Raw genomic sequence first — 24571 nt, forward strand, 5'->3', positions numbered from 1 at the left:
TCAACTCCCAGCACCTACATAGCAGCTCACCGTCTTCTATAATTACAGTTCCAGGGGATCTGATGCCCCTTTTCTGGCCTCCATGGGCACTGCACATGGTGGACAAACATACAAGCAGGCAAAACACCCATACACTAAAAATAAATAAATCTTTAAAAAATAAAAATAAGGTGCAGCATTAAGCAGTTTTCTTCTGTGTCCAGTATTATCTCCTCCACTTTGCTTTTGAGGATGGATCTCTCTTTCATATCGGAGATTTGCTCACATATCTAGTGCTTAGCTGCTCTGTTCATATTGAGTCCAATACTAAAAAGCTGATAGAAGTCATGTACATAAAAGTGAGCTCTGACCACACTGTTCTCCCGGGAACTCTCATATATCAGTATCTGCAGGGCTTTGTTCTTTCAAATCCCTGCTTAGGATTTGAAGCTCACAGGTGACCTTAGGAATTCCTAGTCGGGGAAGGTGGGGTGTTTGTGTTTTGTGGTGGCCCCACTGACCCCTCCTGTTTTCTGCTGTGCTGCGGAAGCTGGGGTTCACTACCCCCTCCCTTATTGGTGGGACTGTGGATTTTAGAGAGGTACAAATGGAGGCACAGAGACAGACTGGGCCTGGCATGGGCCTTTGAATCCTTAAAACCCACCCCCTGTGACACACTTCCTCCAACAAAGCCACACCTCCTAATCCTTCTCAAATAGTCCACCCCTGGTGACCAAGCTTCAAATATATGAGCCTATGGGCACCATTCTTATCCAAACCACCATAATAATCAAACATAGTCCTGCTCTTGGCTGCTGCTGCTTCTCCACCCCGGCCCCAGAACTGAGGTGTTTAGGGACTCTGAGGACGGCTTCTCTAACCAGCTGTTTGGGTACCCTTAGCCCCTGTCATGCAGCTTTTAGGATTCTGTTGTTGCTAGCCTGTGTTCATGTCCTCTCCTGTTCGTTCTCTCTCTCTCTCTCTCTCTCTCTCTCTCTCTCTCTCTCTCTCTCTCTCTGTTTTTGTTTTTGTTTTTCAAGACAGGGTTTCTCTGTATAACAGTCCTGCTGTCCTAGAACTTTAGAACTTGTTTTATACACCAAGCTGGCTTTGAACTCAGAGATCTGCTTGCCTCTGCCTCCCAAGTGCTAGGATTAAAGGCGTGCGCCACCACCCTGCCTCTCCTGCTTTGTTTGTCCTGGCCATTTATACCTTCTACATCCTCTTTCTTCCATTTTCTTGGACTCAGGTATTTAGTCCATTATGTTGTCCTGTGTGTGTGTGTGTGTGTGTGTGTGTGTGTGTGTGTGTGTGTGTGTGTTCTATATCGTTGAGGCTGCCCATGAACTCTGATCTTCATCTACCTACCTCTAAGGGCTGGCGTCACAGGCAATGTGCCACCATGGTCATTTCCAAAGAGTTTTATTAACTGAAGAAAAGCACAGCACAGAAGAGAGTGTATCATGTGCTCCTCTTCGTGTAAAAAACAAGGAAGGAAAGCAGAACATATGTCTGTAGTATTTATGTGTAGTGTGTGTGTGCGTGTGTGCATGTGTGTGTGTGTGTGTAGTGTGCATGTGTATGTAGTATGTGTGCTGTGTATGTGTGTGTATGTGTGTAAAAGAGACAGAGACAGACTAAGGCACAGAAACTGACGGGTCACTGCAAGTAATAGGAATGAGGAGTCTAGAATGGGCAGGAAGTCGCTTTGCAGTGTTTATTCTTTTATGCTCTTAAATGTTTAAACTTTTTGAGTATTACTTTTTTCAATTGAAGATTTCAACAAAGATTAGTTTAATAAAAGAAGGAATTTGATCTCCATTGCAAAGTCTTCACTCACCAGAGTTTTCAAACATGGGTGCTTTCTCTAGTCCAAGTAGCCAAACACTGGAAATCTACAGTGAAGCTCGTGTTTGGATGGCGATGGAGGATGAGGGACAGAGGGAGCAAAGCAGTCTCTTCAGAGCACGTGCTGCTGCTTTCCCTGAGCCTGAGTTCCCTCAGGAGGAGGCCCGCGCATGCTCCCCAGACACCAGGCCTCCATGGGGAGGGGATTAGCTGTCCTGTCAGCTCCTGGATGAAGGCCTGCTCACCTGTGCTGCTCTACCACAGCAGAGCACAGAAGGGGGACTTAGGGAGTAAAGCATGATAGCGTCATATAAAAATATATTTAAAATTTAGGGCTAGGGCTCAGGGGGAGAGGCCTGACATGAGTGAGGTCCTGGATTCAATCCCTAGCACATACCCAGGTGTACCCACATGCACACACACAGACCTTAAAATTCTTTCACAGAGAAAACACGTTTGTTATAGGTAGGCAGAGAAGAAAGTCTAAATTACTTGTAGTCCACCACCACAGTGTTACCAGTTGTCCATTTTCGTTTGCTATTGTTGTGACAAATATCCTTACGGAAATCAGTCTGAGGGTAGTGGGATGGTTTGTTTTAGCTCAGAAGACTAGGTTACATCAGAGCACAGAAGTAAGTAGAGGCAACAGGAACTTGCTAGTCAAGAGCAGAAGAAATGGTTCGTGTGTGCTTACTAGCGCTCACCCCACTTCCCACTCTTAGACAGTTCCGGACCCACCCCAGGATCCGGTGCTGCCCACAGTGGGCCGAGTCTTCCCACACAAATGAACACAGTCAAGACAGTCTCCCCCAGACAGGCCCGCAGGCCAGCCTCATCTAAACAGTCCTTCAGTGAGGCTCTCTTCCCGGGATTCCAGACTGTCAAGATGACAGTTAAAACTGACCATCACACATTTTTGTTGTTGCTTTTGTTTCCTGAGGCCGGGTCTCACTGTGTAGCCCTGGCTCACCTGGAACTCACCAAGATCCACCTGCCTCTGTTTCCCAAGTGCTGGGACTGACAGCATGCGTGGCCTCAGACCAGTTTTTGTTTTTTGAATGTATATTCTTCCAGAGTTCTAGATATTCAGTTATATAGTACATTGTTATTTTCTAGCATTTCATGTAATGAGGGAAACGTTTTCATAACTCTGTAGCACTACATAAATGACTGGGTAATAGTTTGTTGTAAGATGTACCATCATGTATATCACAGCCCCTCCTCCCTCACATTTGAACTTCTAAGTTGGTCTGACATTCTGCTCTTAAAAACAGGAAGGTAGCAAACATCCTTACAGTGTGCTCCTTGGACACACTATCACTGTGGAGGGTCAGTTCCTAGAAACGGCCCGTCTGGCTGATCCATAGATTATGCATGGGCCAGGCAGATGGCAGTAGATAGAGCCCCTGGGCAGATGGCAGTAGATAGAGCCCCCGGGCAGATGGCAGTAGATAGAGCTGGGCAGATGGCAGTAGATAGAGCCGGGCAGATGGCAGTAGATAGAGCCCCCGGGCAGATGGTGGTAGATAGAGCCGGGCAGATGGCGGTAGATAGAGCCCCCGGGCAGATGGCAGTAGATAGAGCCGGGCAGATGGCGGTAGATAGAGCCCCCGGGCAGATGGTGGTAGATAGAGCCGGGCAGATGGCAGTAGATAGAGCCGCCGGGCAGATGGCAGTAGATAGAGCCCCCGGGCAGATGGTGGTAGCTAGAGCCAGGCAGATGGCAGTAGACAGAGCCCCCAGGCAGATGGCAGTAGATAGAGCCGCCGGGCAGATGGCAGTAGACAGAGCCCCCAGGCAGATGGCGGTAGATAGAGCACTTGCTGTGCAAGCCTGAGGACCAGACTGCAGATCCTCAGCACCATGTAAACTCTGGGCAGTCATGGCAGCTGCCTAGAATCCCAGCACTCGGGTGGCAGAAACCAGAGATGCCCTGGGCAAGCTTGCTAGCCAGACTAGCCAGAATTGGTGAACTCCAGGTTCAACTAGAAACTACCTCAATAAATAAAGTAGAGATCCATCAAAGAAGAGGCCTAAAGTCAACTTCAGGCCTCCACATAAGCCTGCACACACATGCATGCTCACCCAGAAATGTGCATACACCCAGCCACACACATACACATTCACATGTACACACGTGTGTGCACACCACACACATAATATACTGTTAATATATAGTATAACAACCCCAAATAATAGTTGGATATTTTTTTACATTTTAGATTTTTTTTTGAAACAGAGTCTTACTGTGTGTGTGTGTGTGTGTGTTTTGTGTGTTTATTATAGAAAGTTTGAGCCATGCAGCCTGGTAGTATGGGTCTGTATTCCAGCTACTCCAGAGCCTCAAACAGGAGGATCCCAAATTCAGGTCCTGCCAGGGGTACCGAGTGCATGCAAGGCTAGCCTGGGCAACTCTGGGAGACCTACTTCAAAAAGCAAAAGGTGGGCTGAGATATAGCCCAGTAGCAGAGTACTTGGCTGGCATGTGCAACACCCTGGGTTTGATCTCCAGTATCACCAAAACAAAATTTTAAAAACCCAAAACAACAACAAAAACAAACCAGAAATCTGAGGCAAGGTGTCTCACATCTGTATCCCAGCACTTGAGTGGGGTGGAGGGAGGGAGGGCAAGACAGGAAGATCTGGAAGCTCAAGGCCAGCCTGGGCTACATGAAATCCTGTCTCAAACAAAGAGAAACAGGAAAGAAAGAAACTGGAAATAAGAGAGGTGGGATGTGGCTCAGTGGTAGAACACTTGCCTTGCATCCGTGAAGTCTTGGGTTTGATCTCCAGAACTAGAGTTAAAAAGAGGAAACTAGACAAAAATAAAATACCTTCACTAATAGACCTAGTACTCAAAGATAACCAAAACTAGCAATTATGTTTTGATTTTATTTTAACTTGATGGTTCTGCTCTGTATAGGACTTTGCAACTTTCCCCCAGTGAGTATTAACCTGTGCTATTACATTTCTTATATAAGTGGACGGTTTCTAATTTTATAAGGCTTCTGGTTTTCTTTTCTAGGAAAAGGAATCTGCAAACATTAATACATCAGGGGCCGGGGAGATAGTTGAGTTCACCAAGTGCTTACTGTCCAGCACGAGGTCCTGAATCCAATCCCCAACACCATGTGAAAAGTCAATCATTGTAGCCCATGCTCAAAATCCCAGCCCTGGGGAGGTGGAGTTAGGGCGTCCCTAGAACTCATTGGCCAAGACATCCTAGCCAAAAATATGGTCCCTGGGTTCCAGTGAGAGACTCTCAAAAACCAAAATGGATAGCTATCCTGAGGAACAACACCCAGAGCTGACTTTACGTGCATGTGCACACACACATGCGCACACATATATACATGCATACAAGTTGGTAAGTCAGCACATTTCTATCCATGGTGCTAACAAATGACGCTTTAATCAGAGCAAACTTTCTCTCTGCCACCCAGAATATGGGGAGGACACTTGTCCTCATCCATGCATTTGCCACAGTCTTGCTTCTCACCCCTCCTAGGTGCCAGAACTGGGAAGGTGGCATCGGCGGGGTGCCAGGGATGGAAGCCCATGGCGGCTACACCTTCTGTGGCTTGGCTGCGCTGGTAATCCTCAAGAAGGAACGCTCTTTGAACCTGAAGAGCTTGTTGGTGAGTAGCTGTTACACCACCCCGTCCCCAGCCCAGGTTTGCTGCTGTGACTCTGATCTGGGACCACAGGGAGGTCTGTGATGGGAAGGGCTGCCAGAGCCGTGAGTGCACAGACTCTAGTCCCAGGACGAGGCTTCAGGTGGGATTGCTGGTGCTCAGCACGGTTGTGAGTCAGCTGAAGGAGCAAACAGCTGCCCTCGGTCTCCGCTCCTTCTCCTACCTCTCCCTCTGACTGCTTTGAAGTTTCTGCAGACCCTGAGTGGTCTTGAGTCCTCTGGCCACCTGGAATGAGCCAGAGGACCTTCCCCCATACCCAAGAAAAACAGCTATGGTCCCTCAGGATTTAGTATTACCATGTGTCTTAGAATCTCCTAAGAGAAGAAGCTATGAAAAGAGCTTTGAAGCATTTTAAGGCCAAAGATTTATCACCTGTGAAAATTTTATTACCTGTGAAAATTCTGTATCTGTGTTCCAGTGAGTTCTCCAGGCAGTGGGGGTGTGGGGGGTGCTATCAGGAGGTCTGGGCATCTCTTCTAGACCCCCAAGCTCTTGGCCAGTGTCCAGAAATCCCCAGCTTAAGGGAAGGCTAGAACACACAGAATGTATTCTCTTTGTCTTTTGGCGAGCATGCGCTCCCCTGGCCATCATCAAGGTAAAGCAGCTCCAGCTGACATTCAGCGAGCAGGTGCCAGGCCTCATTGTGGAGCCCCGTCAGCCCGCTGGAGAGCTCCGTTTGTATTCTGTGGTGTAACAAGCAGCATTTGCCCTCAGTGTGAGAGGAAGCCTCTCACACGGCACACTCTATGAAGGTTCTGGAAAAGTGATACTGAATGACCAGCTCTGTACATGTATTTTAAAATCTGATCACCACCAAGAGATGAAGTGTAAAGTCCCATGTTGTAGGCAAAAATAAGAAATGTGGTAGTGCATGTCTAAGTTATGACAATAACTGTAGGCTTGGACCCCGCCTCTGCCCCTCAGCCAAGAACCCCTGGCCAGCTGTCTAATCTGCTTTAGCTGTACTGTCTCTTCCTTCTGGAAGGTAGGAATAATAATCCTTATTCTTTGAGGGTTAAAGGAGAGAACATACATAACAGCCTGGCAGACGGAAGGTGCTCCATAAATGTAAGTCCTCTCTTTCCCAGTAACCCCCTTCCCTCCCTTTGCTATGAAAAACCAACATCTGAGTCCCAGCACTAGGGAGGCAGAGGCTGGGGATCTCTGGGAGTTCGAGGACAGCTTGGTCTACAGAGTGAGTTCCAGAACAGCCAGGGCTACACCAAGAAACCCTGTCTCAAAAAGCAAAGAGAGAGAGAGAGAGAGAGAGAGAGAGAGAGAGAGAGAGAGAGAGAGAGAGAGAGAGAGAGAGACAGACAGAGAGGAACCTACACCTATATCTGAGGGCCTTTGACCTTCTATAGCCAAGGGAAGTGGAACAGATCCGTGGCTTTAGGCACTGGAACAAAAGCAGTTGGCTTGTTTCGAATCCACTCCCATTGTGGGTTAGTAAAAATGCAGAGTGCCCTGCCCCCCTTTAGAGTGCTTAGCCTAACGCCATTAAATGGCAGTCCCTGAAGCATAGGGTTCATTTAAGACCGACTAGGGAGGCGTGACTACCTAAGCCCACAGGTTTTTGTCCTTTTAAGAATCTGAGACTGACTTTTGTGCTGCTGTGACCAGGGATATAATCTCGGATGTCATCTAAACACCATTATATTTAAGGGAAGTCCAGGCTTCCCCTCTAAAGAGTCCCTTGGGTCTCCACTCAGGAACTCAATGTAGGAGGGCTCCCTTTCCGTCCAGCGGTGCAGCTCTGAGGCGGGGCTGGGAGGGAAGGGAGTGTTGTATCTGCTCAGCCAGTTGGTTCTGCTCATCCCTCCAAGGCTATCTTGATGGAGTGTGTTCAGGAAATGTGGTGATAAGCCAGGAGTGCTGGTATCATGTGTGGCCTCTGGGTGACAGGTGCTAGTGTATAGCTTCAAAATAAGATTTTCCTTACATCACCTAACCAGGTTCCTCAGGCTAGACCCAGGGGTTTTCATTCGGTAATTAGGATCAATGGCCTCCACCTTCAGTCCTGGTAGGGACTTGCAGATGTTCTGGAGTGCATGTCCTCAGGTACCAGGTAAAGGCAGGAGGACTAGCTTGATGTCATCTGATGAGACCAGCCCAACACGTCCCTTCTCTGCTTTGAACAAAGTCCCCTGAGCAGTGGTGAGAAGAGACAAGCGGCCCTGCCTGAGTTTTCTGCCCCAAGTTGTGTTTAAGAGACTTTTGCAGGCCTCTCATACAAGCGTGGCCTCCTCACTCAGCATCGGCCTCTATCTGGACCTAAGTAAAGATGGCTGTCAGGGTGGTGGGAACAGAGAGGGGAACGGGATAAATGCAGAAGGAGACTATTTGGGGAGGGGAAGAGAACCAGCCTGGAGAGGGGTAACAGGAAATGGCGGTGAAGGAGACAAAGAGCAAAATATCATATATTATGTATATATGATATATATGTGTGTGTGTGTGTGTGTGTGTGTGTACGTGCATGTAAAAATGTAACAGTGAAACCTTTCACTTTTTATGCGAACTAAAATGGAGGATGTTTTTCCAGCTCTGGGCAGTGATGAGTGCTGGTTGCTTCCAAACGGCCAGTTGAAATGGCAGTGGCTGTGGGGGAACGGCGGGCGGGAGGGAAGCCAGAGCTCCAGACTTCATCCCGCAGACTGGCCCTTGTTGGTGTGTCTCTGGCTCACACCCGTCCCTCCTGTGCTCTCTCTCAGCAATGGGTGACAAGCCGGCAGATGCGATTTGAAGGAGGATTTCAGGGCCGTTGCAACAAGCTGGTGGATGGCTGCTACTCCTTCTGGCAGGCCGGGCTCCTGCCCCTGCTGCATCGAGCACTGCATGCTCAAGGTGAGCCCACGCCACCGCCGCTATGGGAGCTGGGAGATGATCTCCCTGGTCAGTTCCTAACCAAGGGCTGCTCAGAGGAAGGTGATTCTGGCTGGCTGGGATTTTGAGACCTGCTGTGGAGCCTCCTGTCCTAGGGGCTGTGTATGCAGAGTAGGGTTCAGTTGGCATGGTTTCAGATCACTTGCTGCTGTGGCAGGATGGACTTCCCCTGTGCCACTCCCCATTATCTGAAGGGAGCATCCCCACCCCGTCTCAGGCCCCACAAGGACTGGGGCTGCCATCTCTGCTCGGCATGAAGCCATAGCTGCCATTGCAGAGCTGTGCTCGGTCATGTTGGGATGAAAACCCTCTGTGCACACAGTCAAAATGGCGACACGAGAGGCAGTTATAAAAGGGGCAGAGAACCAGAACCGAGGAGAGAGGAACAACCACATCTGGCTGCGTCCATGTCACCATTAGCAGTGTTTTCTTTTGAGCAGGGAGACAGCCCGGTGGGTACAGGCCCCTGCTGGCAAGTCCGATGACCTCAGTTCAGTCCCTGGGACCCACGTGGTGGAAATAGAGAACTGACTCCCTGCAAGTTGTCTGACCGCCACATGTGATCCCCTCCCCCACAAAATAAATAAATAGAATGCTGTTTGTTTGAAGAAAAAAAAAGTTTTATGAATGCCACTGCTTTGTTTGGCAGAACTGATGATTGAAATGAGGGACCTCGTGCGTGCGAGACAAGTGCCCTGCCAGAGCTGCAGCCCAGCCCTAGTAATGTTTGATCTTAAAGTCAGTGAGCTGACCTGGATGAGTGTGCTTCCCTGAGTAGCCAGGCTGGAGAAATCCACATTCCTTCCTAAGGAGTCGCCACAGGGCAGGCAAGACCAGCAGGCCAAGGCTCTGACAGCCCCTCTCTCTCAATGCCTTCTGATTCCATGCCCATTCTTGCCTGTGATCCTGGGCACACAGGGGGCGGGGGGCGGAGGGGAGGGTCAATGGCCACCCTGCCGGCTGCCAATCTGTTCCTGCTGGTAGGTCCCTTGGCCCAGAGGGAGACTTTCCTGTGGACTCAGCTGGGTGACTAGTTACTGCTGCCTCCCACACCTAAGCTTCTTTCCGACTCTCTGAGCCCCACACTTTAATTCCTTAATCTCACTGGAGTTGTTGAGTTGTAGATGCTTTTGATGCTGATTAAAAGTCCACAGAGCCGCTGTCCTCCCTTCCCAGCCCGGGGCCATCGGGTTTAGGCCTCAGAATACTGAGGCACAGTAATGCCAACACTCTGGAACTGCACAGGCTCTGGCTTGATCACTGGTAGGACTGTCAGGAATGCCCGAGAGTACTGGTTCTCAACCTGTGGGTCTCAACCCCCTTAGGGTCAAATGGCCCTTTCACAGGGGTCACATATCAGGTATCCTGCATACCAGATACTTACATTACGATTCCTAACAGTAGCACAAATACAGTAATGAAGCAGCAATGAAAATTTTATGATTGGGGGTCACCACACCATGAGGACCTGTATTTAAGGTCTCAGTGGTAGGAAGGTTGAGAACCACTGCTCTAGAGGCTGACTTTTCTCAAAGATCACCCTGACGTTTGGGTGATCTCTTTCTTTGGAGCTGGCTTACAGAAGGCCACAGAAGTTGCTTCTTTTTCCATGAGGGTGGCTCTGTTAGTGGCATCAGAGATTTCCCAAGCCGTCACTGTGCCAGGGTACTTCACTTGCATGTTCTCATTTGCTCTCCCAAACAGCTCTATCACACCGAGGCTTTTGATGGTCTCATTTCGCCGATGATGAAGCCAAGTGCATGTGGTTAAGGCTTGCCTTATAAACTGCCTGCAACCTGTAGTGGTTGGTAGGTGACCTCAGCCCGGCTGGCCTCACTGCAGAGGAATACCAACCTCCTCTCCCCAGCCCCCTTCAAAAAAGTTATCCAGCTTGTTTGTAGCCAAAGACATGCATGTAGGGGCCAGAAGAGACGGCTCACTGGTTAAGAGCATGTGCTGGCTTAACAGAAGACATGAGCTCAGTTCCCAGCACCCACAGTGGGTGGCTTAAACCACCTATAACTCCAGCTCCAGGGGATCCAACTCCTCCTGGCCTTCAGGCAGGCTGATCTCTTGAGTTGGGGGGTAGCCTGGTCTACATAGCAAGAGCTACATAATGAGACTCTGTTTCAAAAAAAATCTAAAAAGTAAAATAAAATATCCATTTATTGTGACAACTATTATTTGGGGTTATACTATCTATTAACAGTGTGTTTTCTAATCAGAAAACATGCACATATATATGTATGTGTGGTGTGCACACGTGTGTACATGTGCATGCACATTCCTGAATGAGCATGCATGTGCGTGCAGGCTTATGTGGAGGCCTCAAGTTGACTTTAGGCCTCTTCTTTGATGGATCTCTGCTTTATTTTTTGAGGTAGTTTCTGGTTGAACCTGGAGTTCACCAATTCTGGCTAGTCTGGCTAGCATGCTTGCCCAGGGCATCTCTGGTTTCTGCCACCCGAGTTCTGGGATTCCAGGCAGCTGCCATGACTGCCCAGAGTTTACATGGTGCTGAGGATCTGCAGTCTGGTCCTCAGGCTTGCACAGCAAGTGCTCTATCTACTGCCATCTGCCCGGGGGCTCTATCTACCGCCATCTGCCTGGCGGCTCTATTTACTGCCATCTGCCCAGCTCTATCTACTGCCATCTGCCCGGGGGCTCTATCTACCGCCATCTGCCCGGGGGCTCTATCTACCGCCATCTGCCCGGGGGCTCTATCTACCGCCATCTGCCTGGCGGCTCTATCTACTGCCATCTGCCCAGCTCTATCTACCGCCATCTGCCCGGGGGCTCTATCTACCGCCATCTGCCCGGCGGCTCTATCTACTGCCATCTGCCCAGCTCTATCTACTGCCATCTGCCCGGGGGCTCTATCTACTGCCATCTGCCCAGCTCTATCTACTGCCATCTGCCCGGGGGCTCTATCTACTGCCATCTGCCCAGCTCTATCTACTGTCATCTGCCTGGCCCATGCATAACCTATGGATCGGCCAGGCGGGGCTGTTTCTAGGAACTGACCCTCCACAGTAAGTGATAGTGTGTCCAAGGAGCACACTGTAAGAATGTTTGCTACCTTCCTGTTTTTAAGAGCAGAATGTCAGACCAACTTAGAAGTTCAAATGTGAGGGAGGAGGGGCTATGATATACATGATGGTACATCTTACAACAAACTATTACCCAGTCATTTATGTAGTGCTACAGAGTTATGAAAACGTTTCCCTCATTACATGAAATGCTAGAAAATAACAAAGTACAATGTGATTGAATATCTAGAACTCTGGAAGAATATACATTTAAAAAACAAAAAGCATTAGTCTGAGGCTGGGTATGGTTGTGCATGCTGTCAGTCCCAGCACTTGGGAGACAGAGGGAACAGGCATTTTTATCCTGTTAGTGGACTGCAAATAGGCATTTGGTTTTGTAGGGTAGTGTGCAGGTGTCTGTTTAACTTACACACACACTTAAAATTTCAAGCTGACTAGTGCACTGTCCTGAGCTCACCCACAGAGATATTAGTAGAGGGTGTGTATTGAAGTAGAATTTGAGTAGCAAATGGAAAATGTCCATTGAAAAGTGAAGAGTTGCCCGGCCTGGCCACTGCACACCTTTAATCCCAGCCCTCAAGAGTCAGATCTCTGTACATTCAAGGGGAGCTTGACCTACACAGCAAGTTCCAGGTCAGCCAGGGATACATGAAACCACTTTCTCAACAAACATGAATGGGTAAATAAATGATGCTCTCTCTAAATGGTAGTTGGATACAGTGGCTCTGTGCAGAAAGCTCCCCAGGATGCAACATACAGTATAAAAGGCCAGGCCCAGGGCTGTCATGTGCACACCAGCTGGTGTCCACTGGCTTTTCCTAGCATCATGTCAAAACACTTAACAACTCGTGATATTGACAGAAGCATAGGAGGGAGTCAGAGGTTACCTTGTAAATTATATATCCTCTATTATGCTGTTTTCTTTTCTTCTTCCAAAAACATGAGATGTATTATTACTTACGTTTTAATTTTTAAAAACTCTGTGTGTGTGTGTGTGTGTGTGTGGTCTGTGTACATGAGGGTGTCTGAGGGTGTCAGATTCCCTGGAGCTAGAGTTACAGGAAGTTGCCAGTCACCTGACAGTGGGTGCCGGGAACCACATCCTTTGCAAGAGCAGAACTTGCCCTTAACCACTGAGCCACCTCTTCTGCTCTGTGTTTCTTGTATTTTTTAGTAAGCAAATGCATCATTTTTTTTGTGTGTGTTTGTTACTAGGTGTTGAGCCCAGATCCCCTACAATGCTAAGCATATTCACCATATTAATTTAGTTGTAGTACTGGGGGGTTGAACCCAGGGCAAATAGGCAAAATGGAGACAGGAAGTAGGTACGGCTGTGCTATAGAAAAATGGTAAATGTAGTGGAAGATGAGAGTCATAACATTATCGGACTTTAGAAAACAAAGGATAGACTAGGAAATCAGTTAGGAATGCAGGGCGTGCAGAGTAAATAAGCAGATACTGTTGCTTGTTTTTTGAGACAAGGTAGCCCAGGCTGGCCTAGAACTCATGTCAAGCCTCCTGTATCAACCTCCCAACTGCTGGGATTACAGGCATCTGCCACATACCTGGCTTTTTTCTTTACCTTTAAAAAATTATGTATTTATGTATTTATGCTAGGGATCAAACCAGAACCTCACACAAGGTTGTTTAGAGATGATGAAGCTTGGTTCTTTTTTTAAAAAATTTTTTTATTCTCCTGTTGCTTGTGGTATTTGTATCATGTGAGAATCCATTGCTAACTCCATCATCATGGGAATATATGTTTTCTTCCTACAGTTTTGATTTTTAGCTCTCATATTTAGGTTCTTGATCTGTTTTTTTTTTTTTTTTTTTAAGATTTATTTATTATGTATACAGTGTTCTGCCTGCATGTATGCCTGAATACCAGAAGAGGGCACCAGATCTCATTACAGATGGTTGTGAGCCACTGTGTGGGTGCTGGGAATCGAACTCAAGACCTCTGGAAGAACAGCCAATGCTCTTAACCTCTGAGCCATCTCTCCAGCCCTATTGATCTGTTTTTAAGGTTTTTTTTTTTTTTGACAAGCTCTTTCTATGTGGCATTGTCATCAGCCTCCCAAGTGCAGGGATTATGGGCATGCACCATCACACCCCAATAAAGATTTTCTTTTGTTTGATTTCTGGTGCTGGGGTTGAAGGAGACTCTCGTGTATAGCTTATACAGTGGCTACATTCTCCCTCCAAGCTTCATCATTGGATGTAGAAGTCTATTTGTCCCCAGGATCGACTGTGCCTTCCTTCACTGAATGGATGCAGCATCTGTTGATAACCAGTTGGCTGTGGGTATGGGGCTTAGCTCCTGATTCTCATTTCTACTGCATTGTGCTATGTGCCTATCCTTAGGCACCATGGTTATGATAGCTCTGCTGTAGGTTTTGAAATAAGGAAATATAGGTCTCCTGGCTTTCTTCTTTTTCCTGGTAACCTTGGCTGTTTTGGGACTTCTGCAATTCGGTATGAATTCTGTTAATTTAAGGATTGCAGAGAATATGTAGATTTTTTTCCTTTAAAGATAGTCTCATGTATCTCAAACTATAGTTCAGTCTGGCCTTGACCTGCTGGTCTTCCTACCTGCCTTCTGAGCACTGAAATTACAGGTCTGTGCCACCATACCCAGCAAGCATTGACATCTTAACAATCCCTGTTTACTTGTTTTTGTTTATGTGTGTATGCACCTGTGTGCACTTGTGTGTCCTGGATACATGAACATATGTGGAGGCTGACAACTGAGTGTCTTCCTCAGTCACTGACGCCCATTTAGCTAGACTGGCTGGCTGACCAGCGCCGGGATCCTCCTGCCTCCACCCCTCAGCTCTGGTATTACAAGTGTGTACTGCCATGCCCAGATTTTTTATCTGGGTGCTGGAGATGGAACTCAGGTCCCCAAGCTTGTGCAGCAAGCACTTTATTGGCTGATCTGTCTTGCCAGTTCCTTGTAATTAAAGCAATTATTACATTTATTTAGTCGTGTTTGTATTCATCAGTTTGGGGTGGGGTGGGGCACAGGATGTGTGCCAGGGCAAATGTGTGGTGGTCAGACCTGGTTCTTTCCATCAGACTGAGTAGTAAGAGCCCTTACCTGCTGAGCCAATTTACTGGCTCTGTTATTATTTTTAAACTCTTTATGTAGCCGAGGATGACCTTGAACCTCTGATCTTTCTAAGTGCTGGGATTATATGTGTGTTACCATACCTGGTTTATGAAGTGCCTGGCCTGATTATTTTCTTAATGTTGAACTATTCTGCATCCCTGGGATAAGTTTCACCTCCCCTTTAATACATAGTTTACATCAGATTATTAGTATTTTGTGGGGTTTTTTTGCACCTTTACTTCTAAGTATCTAGTTTGATCTTTGTAATAACTCAGAGAAATTTTTAAAAATAGCATATAGGGGCCAGGCAGTGGTGGCACACTCCTTTAATCCCAGCACTCAGGAGGCAGAGGCAGGTGGATCTCTGTGAGTTCGAGGCCAGCCTGGTCTACAAATAGAGTTCCAGGAAAGACACAAAGCTACACAGAGAAACCCTGTCTCGAAAAACCAAAAAACAAAAACAAAAACAAAAACAAACAAACAAACAAAAATAGCGAATAGGGCCTGCAATAGCTCAGTGGGTAAAAGTACCCATCCCCAAGCCTGCTGACCTGACCAGTGGTAGACCACTTGCCTAGCATTTCCAAGGCTCTGGGTTTAACTGGTAACACACACACACACACACACACACACACACACACACACACGCATAGACAGTGTAATCAGATACACAATGTTCGGATTCTCTGACTCATTTGAGATTCTTTCCTTTGTCCCTGTACTTCTGTCAGTGGATATAAGTCTGATGTAGAGCTGTAGATAACCAGCATGAGTGTGGTCTTGAATTTGACCCCTAGCAAGGGCTGGAGGCTGGGATGTCCAAGGTTGAGGTGCCAGCAGACTCTGGGACCTGGAGGGGTTGCTCTCTGCTTTTAGGGAGGCCCTGTCACTGAGTCCTCTAGAGGGGAGGAAAACTATGTCCTCAACTGGTGAAAGGTACAAATGCTTTTTACCATCTTGGTTACCAGGAACATCTTTTTTAAACTTTCTTTTCATTTATTCTTTGTGTCTTTCACATCATGCATCTCCATCCCATTCATTTCTGTCTCTTTGTATCTGCCCTCTGCCCTTGCAACCTACCCCCCCCCAATAAAATAACATAAAATTCAAGAGGAAAAAAAAAAGGAGAACTCGATCTCGTCATGGAAGCTGTAGTGTGACCCAGTGAGTCATGTAGTAAACCCTTTTGTCCGTACATCTTTACTGCAAGTGTTCACTGCAGAGTCATTGGTCTGCGTCGAGGCCTCCAGTTTCTGCTGCACTATCGATGCTGGGCCCTCACTCGGACTCCTCTTGGTTATCCTGCTGTTGCCCTGTGTTGTGGAGATCCTGCAGCTTTGGGTCTGCAGCTCTGGCCCCTTCACGTGCTCCAGCAGACCACAGATGGGGTGGATGTTGGGGTGGGCCAACTCAGAACCCTGGTTCTGGGCATAAATAGTTGCAGGGTTGGTCAACTCACCAGCTCTCCTGTCCTCACCACCAGGGTGAGCTCTCCTGCATTGCCCCTGGCTAGTTCAGCCCAGGCCGGGATGAGCAAGGGGCGGGGCTGGTTCTCCTGCTTTCATGTCCTAGGGTCTCCCACCTACACCTTCAGGGCCAGCTCTACTGTGCTGCCTAGGCATGGTGTGGGTGCCACTCTCCCAAGCTGATGAAGAGCGGGGCCAGCTCTCCCACTCCTTTGACCTCAGGGCTAGCTCTCTCCTCTTGGGGGAGAGGGATCCCCCCATACCACCACATGACAGCCGAGTAATGGGGCCAGCTCTCTCATGCTCACAACATTGGGGCTGACTCATTCACACCCCCGCCAGTGGGGTTGGCTGTATTCTGCTGCCCAGGCGAGGTGCGGGGTTCTAGGAACACCTTAAAAATTGCATTTATTTATTGTGGCTTCCTCCCTCCCTCCCTCCCTCCCTCCCTCCCTCCCTCCCTCCCTTCCTTCCTTCCTTCCTTCCTCCCTCCCTCCCTCCCTCCCTCCCTCCCTTCCATCTTTTTCTCCTTCTTCTCTTTCCCCCACCTGTCTCTCCCTCTCTAGCTCAAGTGATCCTCTTGACTCAGCCTCCTAAGTAACTGAGACCACAAGTGTGTGTCTCTTTTCAAGGAAAATAATTGGGTGCTGGGGAGGTGGCTCAGTGGTTACGAACCCTGGCTGCTCTTCCAGACGACTCAGGTTTGTTTCTCAGCACCCACATGGTGCCTCACAGCTGTCTGTACCCCAGTTCCAGATCCAGTGCCGTTTCTGGCCTCCATGGACACCAGACACACTCGTGATGAACAGACATGCATGCAAACAGGACACCCACATACATAAAAGTAAAACAAACCAGTACAAAACCAAGTTATTGCCAGGTATGTGAGGCACACCTGTAATTCCAGGAGATGGAGGCTTAGGGTCATCATTAGCGACATAGTAAGTTCAAAGCCAGTCTGGGCTACATGAGATCATGTCTCAAAAAAGAAAAGAAAATATTTTCTGTCTGGATATTTATAATTAAATGTGGGATTTTTTTTTTGGCATGTGTAGTGTACGTGTATGTGTGTGTTTGTGTGCACATGTACATGTATGGATGGAGGCCAGAGGTTGACATCTGGTTGTTCTTCTGAGTCACTTTTCACTGTATTTTTAAAGAAAGGGTCTCTCACTGAATCTGGCTCTTACCCCCTGGTAAGAGTTCCTTCCCTGCTCAGACTCCACTAACCAGTTGCACAGGACTAGAGGGGATGCCCTCGGGGGACACTAATCACTGCTGGAGATGTGGTTTAGGACATCCGTGTTGACTGGCACACTTCAAGGCAAAAGAAACTGCCACTTAGAACTGCCCTTTGACACACATCCGTGTTCAGGAGAAGGACGCGTGACGAAGCTCGCAGGGGTACCAGGAACGAGTGGACTGAGACTAACCGCTGCCCTACCTCTCCCATCCTCTGCCCTTCACCAGGCGACCCTGCCCTCAGCATGAGCCACTGGATGTTCCATCAGCAGGCCCTGCAGGAGTACATCCTGATGTGCTGCCAGTGCCCAGCGGGGGGGCTGCTGGACAAGCCTGGCAAGTGAGTGTCTCCTTGGGACATGGGGTGAGGGGAGAGGGAATGTGCCACCGGCCACTTAAGAGCCAGGCCCGTCAACCTGGGGCGGCGGCCCTGCCCTCCAGCCGCTTAGCACTAGCGTTGTCCAGGGAAAGTGCTCCACTTTGGGCGACCCCTCCAGTGGCCCTGGGCCTTCACTTCTGGCTCCTCACCTTGTCCCTCAGCTCACATGCACCTTTCTCCTTCCCCAGAGAGGCCAATGGATTGCTAGCTTCTCTCCACTGTTACTGGTTTCTCTGTGTAGCCCAGGCTGTACTGGAACTCATTCCATAGACCAGGCTGGCCTTGAACTCAAGAGATCCACCTGCCTCTGCCTCCCAAGTGCTGGGATGAAGGGGAGCACCACCACCATGCCCAGCTTCCTTTACTGTACTGCTCGGTGTTTTTCTTGTTAAGCCCATTTAACAAGAATAGGCTATGGATGGAGGTATAGGTCAGTGGTAGAGCATTTGCCTAGCATGTATGTCGTTCTGGGGTCATCCCGAGCAATGCAAAACAGCAAAACAGGATAGGCTATCAAACCAATAAATGCTATAAACAGATTGTAATCCAACAACCGTTCTGGAGTAGATGAAATGACTAAACACAAGTGTGGGGTATTGCGTATGGTAGAGTCTATGCAAAAGGGAACTAAACTACGAGAGGTCCCGTTACGTTCCAGACACACACTCACAAACACTTCCACTGCCGCCCCTGCCGCTCCGAGAAAGGCCTGGCCCAGCAGTGTATCAAGAGGAGTGTGCTTGATCATTTTGTGATCTTTCGAGAGAAATACTTAACTCATGTGGCAGTATTTGGAGAGGCTGGTGGGGAGGGGACAGGGCTTCTCAGAGCTGTCTGTCCTTGCAGGTCACGTGACTTCTACCACACCTGCTACTGCCTGAGTGGCTTATCCATCGCCCAGCATTTCGGAAGTGGAGCCATGCTGCATGATGTGGTCATGGGTGTGCCTGAAAATGCTCTGGTAAGCAGGTAGGGGTCTGTCAGGGAGTCTGTGACCCCTGGGAGAAGACTGTAGACTCAATCCAATTCTAATGAAGTGATTTATTGATTAATTGCTAGCAGGACGAATCTCTGAGCCAAATTAGAGATTGTCATGAAGGAAGGGTATGGGGAAGGACTCTCTGTATCTATGCAAGCAATTAAAACCTGTTCTGTTCTAGTCTGCCAAGTTAGGTGGGTAAGGCAACTCAAAGCATTCTTTGGGTATCTGCATAAGCAAGTTACAGAAGTAAAAAAAGCAGGTAGTTATATCATAACAGATAGTCACGGCTGTATACTTTCAGGTGGGGGTCACTGAGTCAGGGTTATTGGGAACTTACCTTCCAGGGACTGGAGTCATTGACAGATGGCAGATGTTACCAAGATGGATGCTCAGCATAAAACAGAACTTTTTTAGCCATAACAGTTCAACACCCCTTTTCTGCAAGGTCTTCCAGGTCAGGGGACCTCACTTCAGAGTGGCCACTTGTGTCCTGCAAAGCAGGCTGTGTCCTGTGTGGGCAAGTTGGGAAACTCACTGCCCCACCCCCACCCCCCACCCCCGGCACTTTTCAGCCTGTGAGTGAAGGTGTGGGTAGAGGAAATACAGGGCCAGGCAGGGGCAGGATTTCAGTGTTCTGAACTGGGCCAGAGACAGTTATTCCTCTCATCAGCTGACTTGGGTCCAGTCCACTGCTGACCACAGTTTCCCTCTCGAAGGCCAACACAGTCGGTACTCAGATCCCAGGGACCTCTAGCAGGGGCAGGGTACTGCACTCACTATCGCAGGCTTCATGTCTCAGCTCACATGCCTTCTCTTTGGAGGACAGACTGCCCACATTGCCATGCTGTGATACCACATGAGGGTTTGCCACGTGTGTCTTTCCCGTGTGGATGCTTCCCCCATAAGATGGCAGGCCTAGCTAGGGATGTAGCTCGGGGTAGGGTCCATGCTGAGATGAGTCTGTAGAGCCTTGAGTTCAGTATCCAGCACCACAAGACAAGAGCAGGATGGTGCCTACCCTGGCCTGTGCTATGGCAGCCTGGCAGAAGCCGACACTCTGTGCCTAGACATGAGCCCAAGAAACAAACACAGCTGAGACTGTCCACATGGCCAAGGAACAGAGCCACTTGTCCTGACCACCCATATTAGGCAGTTCTACCTCCAGCAGATAGAAATGTTGAGCCTCATCTTTTCACTGGGCTTGTACATCTTTCCTCGGTCTGCACTGGGAAATGTTTCAAGCAGAAGTGCAAACAGATGGCAGACAGATGAAAAACTGTTCTTTGTCAGGGTCCCACTGTGTGACTCTGTAGCTCTGGCCGGCCTGAAATCCCTATTGTAGACCAGGCTGGCCTGGGACTTGTGTGAGTTTTCTTGCCCCTGCCTCCTGGGTGATTGGGATTATAGGCTGCATCCACTCGACCTGGTTCAACCTTTTATGGGGCACGTGTGCGGATGTGCGTGCGGGGGGGGTGCGGGTGCGGGTGCACGTGGAGACCAGAGGGCAAACTCAGGTGTTGTTGCTCAGGAGCTGTACACCTTGTTTTTTCCTGAGCATCTCACTAGGACCGGGGTCTTGCCTATTAGGCTGGCTGGCCAGCCAGTAAGCCCCGGGGATCTTCCCATGTCTGCCTCCCTGGTGCTGAGACTCTGAGCACACCAACCACACCCGGCTTTTTACATGGGTCCCAGGGATCACACTCGGGCTCTTGTGTTTTTGAAGCAGGTATTTTACTAGCTGAGACATCTCCTCAGACCCCCAGGAAAGATCAGCTCCGAATCTTTCTTAGACACACACGAGGGCCAAGTGGGATGGCTCGGTGGGTTGCCACACAAGGCCGATAACCTGAGTTCAGTCCCTGGAACCCACACTGTGGAAAGGGAGGATTGACGCCTGCATGTCATCCTCTGACCTCCACCTGAATGCTGTGGCATGTGTGTGCCCTGCACCACAGACACAGAATAGGTAAATAAATAGAAAAGCACTTTTAGGATTGATGACCTCCACCTGAATGCTGTGGCATGTGTGTGCCCTGCACCACAGACACAGAATAGATAAATAGAAAAGCCCTTTTAGGATTGATACAATTTTTTTTATTATAATGTGTTTTTCACTTTGTGTTTTAAAATATACTGACCTCATGAAATTCGATAGGTAGCTGCCTGCCCCTCCCCCATTTTAGACAGGGTCTCACTCCACGGTGCTGGCTGGCCGAGAACTCTTGAACTCCCAGAGATCCACCTGCTTTGTCTCCTGAGGGCTGGGGTTAAAGGTGTTCACTGCCATGTGTGGTTTCCTCTCGTTGTCTCTCAGGCGGAGGGTTAGGGCTGTAGCTCAGCTGGTCCAGTGCACGCTTACAGAGCCCTTGGTCGCCCTGAGTACTGTAGAAACCCAGCATGGTGGCGCAGGCCTGTAATCCCGGCACTCGGGAGGTGGAGGTGGGAGGTGAGAAAGTCTGTCATTCTTGGCTGTACCCCTCTTAGACGGAGGCCAGCCTAGGCTACATGAGACCTTGTCTAAATAAATAAAGGAGGGGCTGGCAAGATGGTTGAGCAGGTAAGGGTGCTTGCTGCCAAGCTCAGAACCTGAGATCACTCTGGAACCTCTACAGCAGGAGGAAACCAACTCCTCCGACTACATGTTGTCTTCTGACCCTCCTCATCACAAGATGGGGGTGTGTGTAAAATAACTGGAAATCTTCTGCAGCTAAATCTTCCTCCTCTTCTTCACTCTCCCAGAGAGGGCCCCGAATACCGTTCTAAAATTCTGTCCTGCCACAGACTTGACGTTTCTTTTGGATTTCTGTGATGTAGGGAAATGATGTAAAGGGATGGAAACGTGACACTCTCACCCTCAAGAGAGCTGTGGTCCTTCTTAGTTATGAACACAGATGCACGTTCACCGTTTTAATCATTGAAACCCATGTACAAGTATAAAAAGTGGAGGCGGCCCCATGGCTGTGGCTGTCTGGTGGATGCCCAGTGCCACCACCCCTGCCCTCCCCACCACAGCTGTGAGCACGCTTTGAAAGGAGCTTTGAGATGCTCCTGTGCATGGGGCTTTACTCACATGTCACAGGCTAAGCATCCCACACGTGAACATTTTAAATCCAAAATGCTTTAAAAGCTACAACTTTTCAAGTGTCAGGGTAGCTCTCAAAAAGTTCAGAGCCAGGAGTGGTTCTGTACACCTGTAATTGGAGCACTACATCCTGTCCAAGAGATGGACCCTTTTCATTCCATAAGGAGTGAAGTTAACACCATTTGAAAGATGATGCTTGCAACTGGAACCATTGTAGTAAGTGAATGGAGCAGTCTCAGGAAGACGTGTTTTCTCTCATTTGTGGGTTCTAGGTTGTAGATAGACACATAAAACGTGTATGTATCTATGACATGAAGCTAGAAATCAAGCTGTCTATGGGGACAAAGGGAATTAGTGGGGGGGAGGGGTGCTCCGAGGGAGGAAGGGTGGGAATATTGGGGGGAATGTGCTCAACATACCGTGCATTCATGTAGCAACTTGAATTTTGAAAAGGTTACAGTGTTTCTCCTCCCCCCTCCTCCTCTCCTTTTCTCCTTTCCATTGGCTCTGCACTCCACATGGGAGAGAAGTGTAACCTTCTGTGTTAGAGGTAGTAAGGGAAGGGAACAGAGGACAGTGTGCTGTATGTACATGGAAGCCAAAGGGGTCACTATTTGGGGGACTGGGGACCAGCAGAAGCGGGGACTGAGGTGCAGATAAGAACAGGGCATAATGACAGCAGACACGCAGATGTCACAGTGGAAGTCAGACACAGTAGTGCACACCTGAAACCCCAGCCCTGTGAGAGGCGGAAGCAGGAAGACGAGAGTTCAAGCCCAGCTTACATGGTAAATCTGAGGCCAGCCTGGGCTAGCCAGCCTATGAGAGCCAGACTGAAACAAAGACACTGCTGTAACAAATCAGTACTTTGTCTGCTGATTACAAACACATTTAGGATAAAACAGTTACAGTGCGTAAGAAAAGGTTTTGGAGCAGGGGATGTAGCTTAGAGGTGGACACATATGTTAACATGTGTGAGGTGCTGGGTTTGCCACACACAATCGTGGACTTCAGAGTTTTAGATAAAGACACATAACAGGTTAAGTCTATGTGAATATTCCAAACTCCACCAAGTCCACAATGTAGTTCAGATAAACATAAGCATGTCCTGTGTTGTGAAAATACCCGAAAGCGCACATTTCAGTGGCTGTATACTGTTTCCCTGTGGTTGTGCACTGTGAAATGTTTTCAGCAGATACCGTGGTTTGCACATGTAGGCCTGGAGTAAACCTGTGTGTGTGTGTGTGTGTGTGTGTGTGTGTGTGTGTGTGTGTGTGTGACTCATGCTCCTTAATCTAAGTTCTGCCAGGTGAATTTCAGCCACCAAGAGCCACTGGTGACGACTGGCGTCTGTTCTCTTTACAGCAGCCCACTCACCCTGTCTACAACATTGGACCCGACAAGGTGATCCAGGCCACCACATACTTTCTGCAGAAGCCAGTCCCAGGCTTTGAGGAATGTGAAGATGAGGTAACCTCAGATCCTGCCACCGACTAGAGGACCCTATGGCTCCCCCAGCTCCCCCGTCAGACAAGGTTTCTCCATTTGGGTACAGAGCACACTCTGTGCTTCCGTGAGCCTTGGCCGCTGTGGAGTTGTGGTTCCTTTGTCCTTTCCTGTCAAACAAAACAAAGCCATCAGCTCTGGGTTCAGAATACACAGTGGTGTGATTTTTTAAAATTATTTTCATACCTGTCAAATCAAAACTGTGAGCCTGTGCAGTGGGGTTGGAGGAGAGCAATGCATGCTGGGAAGCAGCAGCCTCTCCTGGCAGCCAGCAGCCTGGCCCACCGTGCTGAAATGGAGGGTATCTCCGCATCCCAGCCTGCTGTGACTCCCACCTGCACACTACCATTCAGTCACCTCTCGGGTAGAAACGTCAGCTCCGTGCTGGCCAGGGTGGGGCTCTGGGTCCTGCCTACGTGAGCTCCCTGGAAAAGATCACCGGGCTGGAGCAGCGCCTGCTTCTGCTTGTGCCCTTCACCCAGTCACCTGCAAAGGACAGCGGCTGGGAATGGAGGCTTAGGTTGAGTCCCTCCCCTCAACCTGGGAGAACTGAGCCACACATCTCTCCAAGGCCATGTTTGGTGTAAGCAAGACTTGTTTTGTCCTAGATATGACTAGAGCCAGGTAACCAATTCTGATTGGAAAATCAACCTCTAGGTCAACTCTGTGCCAGAGGAAGCAGCTTCCCCCAGAGCCCAGGCCCTGCCTCTCCCTATCATGTACCAGGAGAGGTCCTCCTCCTCCAGGAAGTACTGCAGCCCAGGCTCCTTCCGTTTCCGCCCCCTACCCCCAAGACAGTGTTGTTTTGCTCATCCAGAGTATTAACACTACTAAGGCTTCACCTTAACTGAAGACTCAGGATTTATTCCTGCCCTGCGCACTGCAGGCTCACTGAAACAGAATCAAGCGCTAGGTACACTGGCTGATGTGGGGACAGTGGCCTTGGGCGGTAGGGCAGGCACTGCCAGTGTGCCGACTCCGGGAGCTGCCTCTGCACTGGCCCTCTCGGTCGGCAGGGTGCTGAGTTTGGTCATCTGTCATGGCTTCAGTCACAGCGAGCTCATGTGACTGTCCAGCCTTCGTGTGGACAGGCGGACAGGAGCCTGAGACGCAGCGTGAGGCTCTTCCCCAGATCTCTGGCCATGTGCTGCCTCTAATTCGCTATTGCTTTGGTGTCCTGGGCTATGTATTACCTCCTGGAAATAATAAAAGAGTAACATTTTCTATGTTTTTTTCCTTAAGAAATTGTTTTTGTCTGTGTATGTGTGAATCGATTTGTGTGTAAATGTGTCTATGGAGACCAGAGGAAAGTGTCAAATCCCCTGGATCTGGAGTTAGAGGTGGTTT

The 24571-nt window shown here is 48.9% G+C and overlaps 1 protein-coding gene across 1 annotated transcript in view; it reads left to right on the top strand.

The window, feature by feature from the left end:
• Positions 1 to 23375, top strand: part of Fntb (farnesyltransferase, CAAX box, beta) — an 83961-nt gene extending 60586 nt beyond the window's left edge. Inside the window, exons 8-12 of the mRNA XM_059279269.1 lie at positions 5336 to 5465; positions 8234 to 8366; positions 17504 to 17615; positions 18501 to 18615; positions 23084 to 23375. Of these exons, the coding sequence (XP_059135252.1) occupies positions 5336 to 5465; positions 8234 to 8366; positions 17504 to 17615; positions 18501 to 18615; positions 23084 to 23215 (622 nt within the window). The 3' untranslated portion in view covers positions 23216 to 23375. The remainder of the gene's footprint in view (positions 1 to 5335; positions 5466 to 8233; positions 8367 to 17503; positions 17616 to 18500; positions 18616 to 23083) is intronic.
• Positions 23376 to 24571: the final 1196 nt, after the last annotated feature.

This window comes from Peromyscus eremicus, chromosome 14 (genome assembly GCF_949786415.1).
Source record: "Peromyscus eremicus chromosome 14, PerEre_H2_v1, whole genome shotgun sequence".
Classification (NCBI taxonomy): domain Eukaryota; kingdom Metazoa; phylum Chordata; class Mammalia; order Rodentia; family Cricetidae; genus Peromyscus; species Peromyscus eremicus.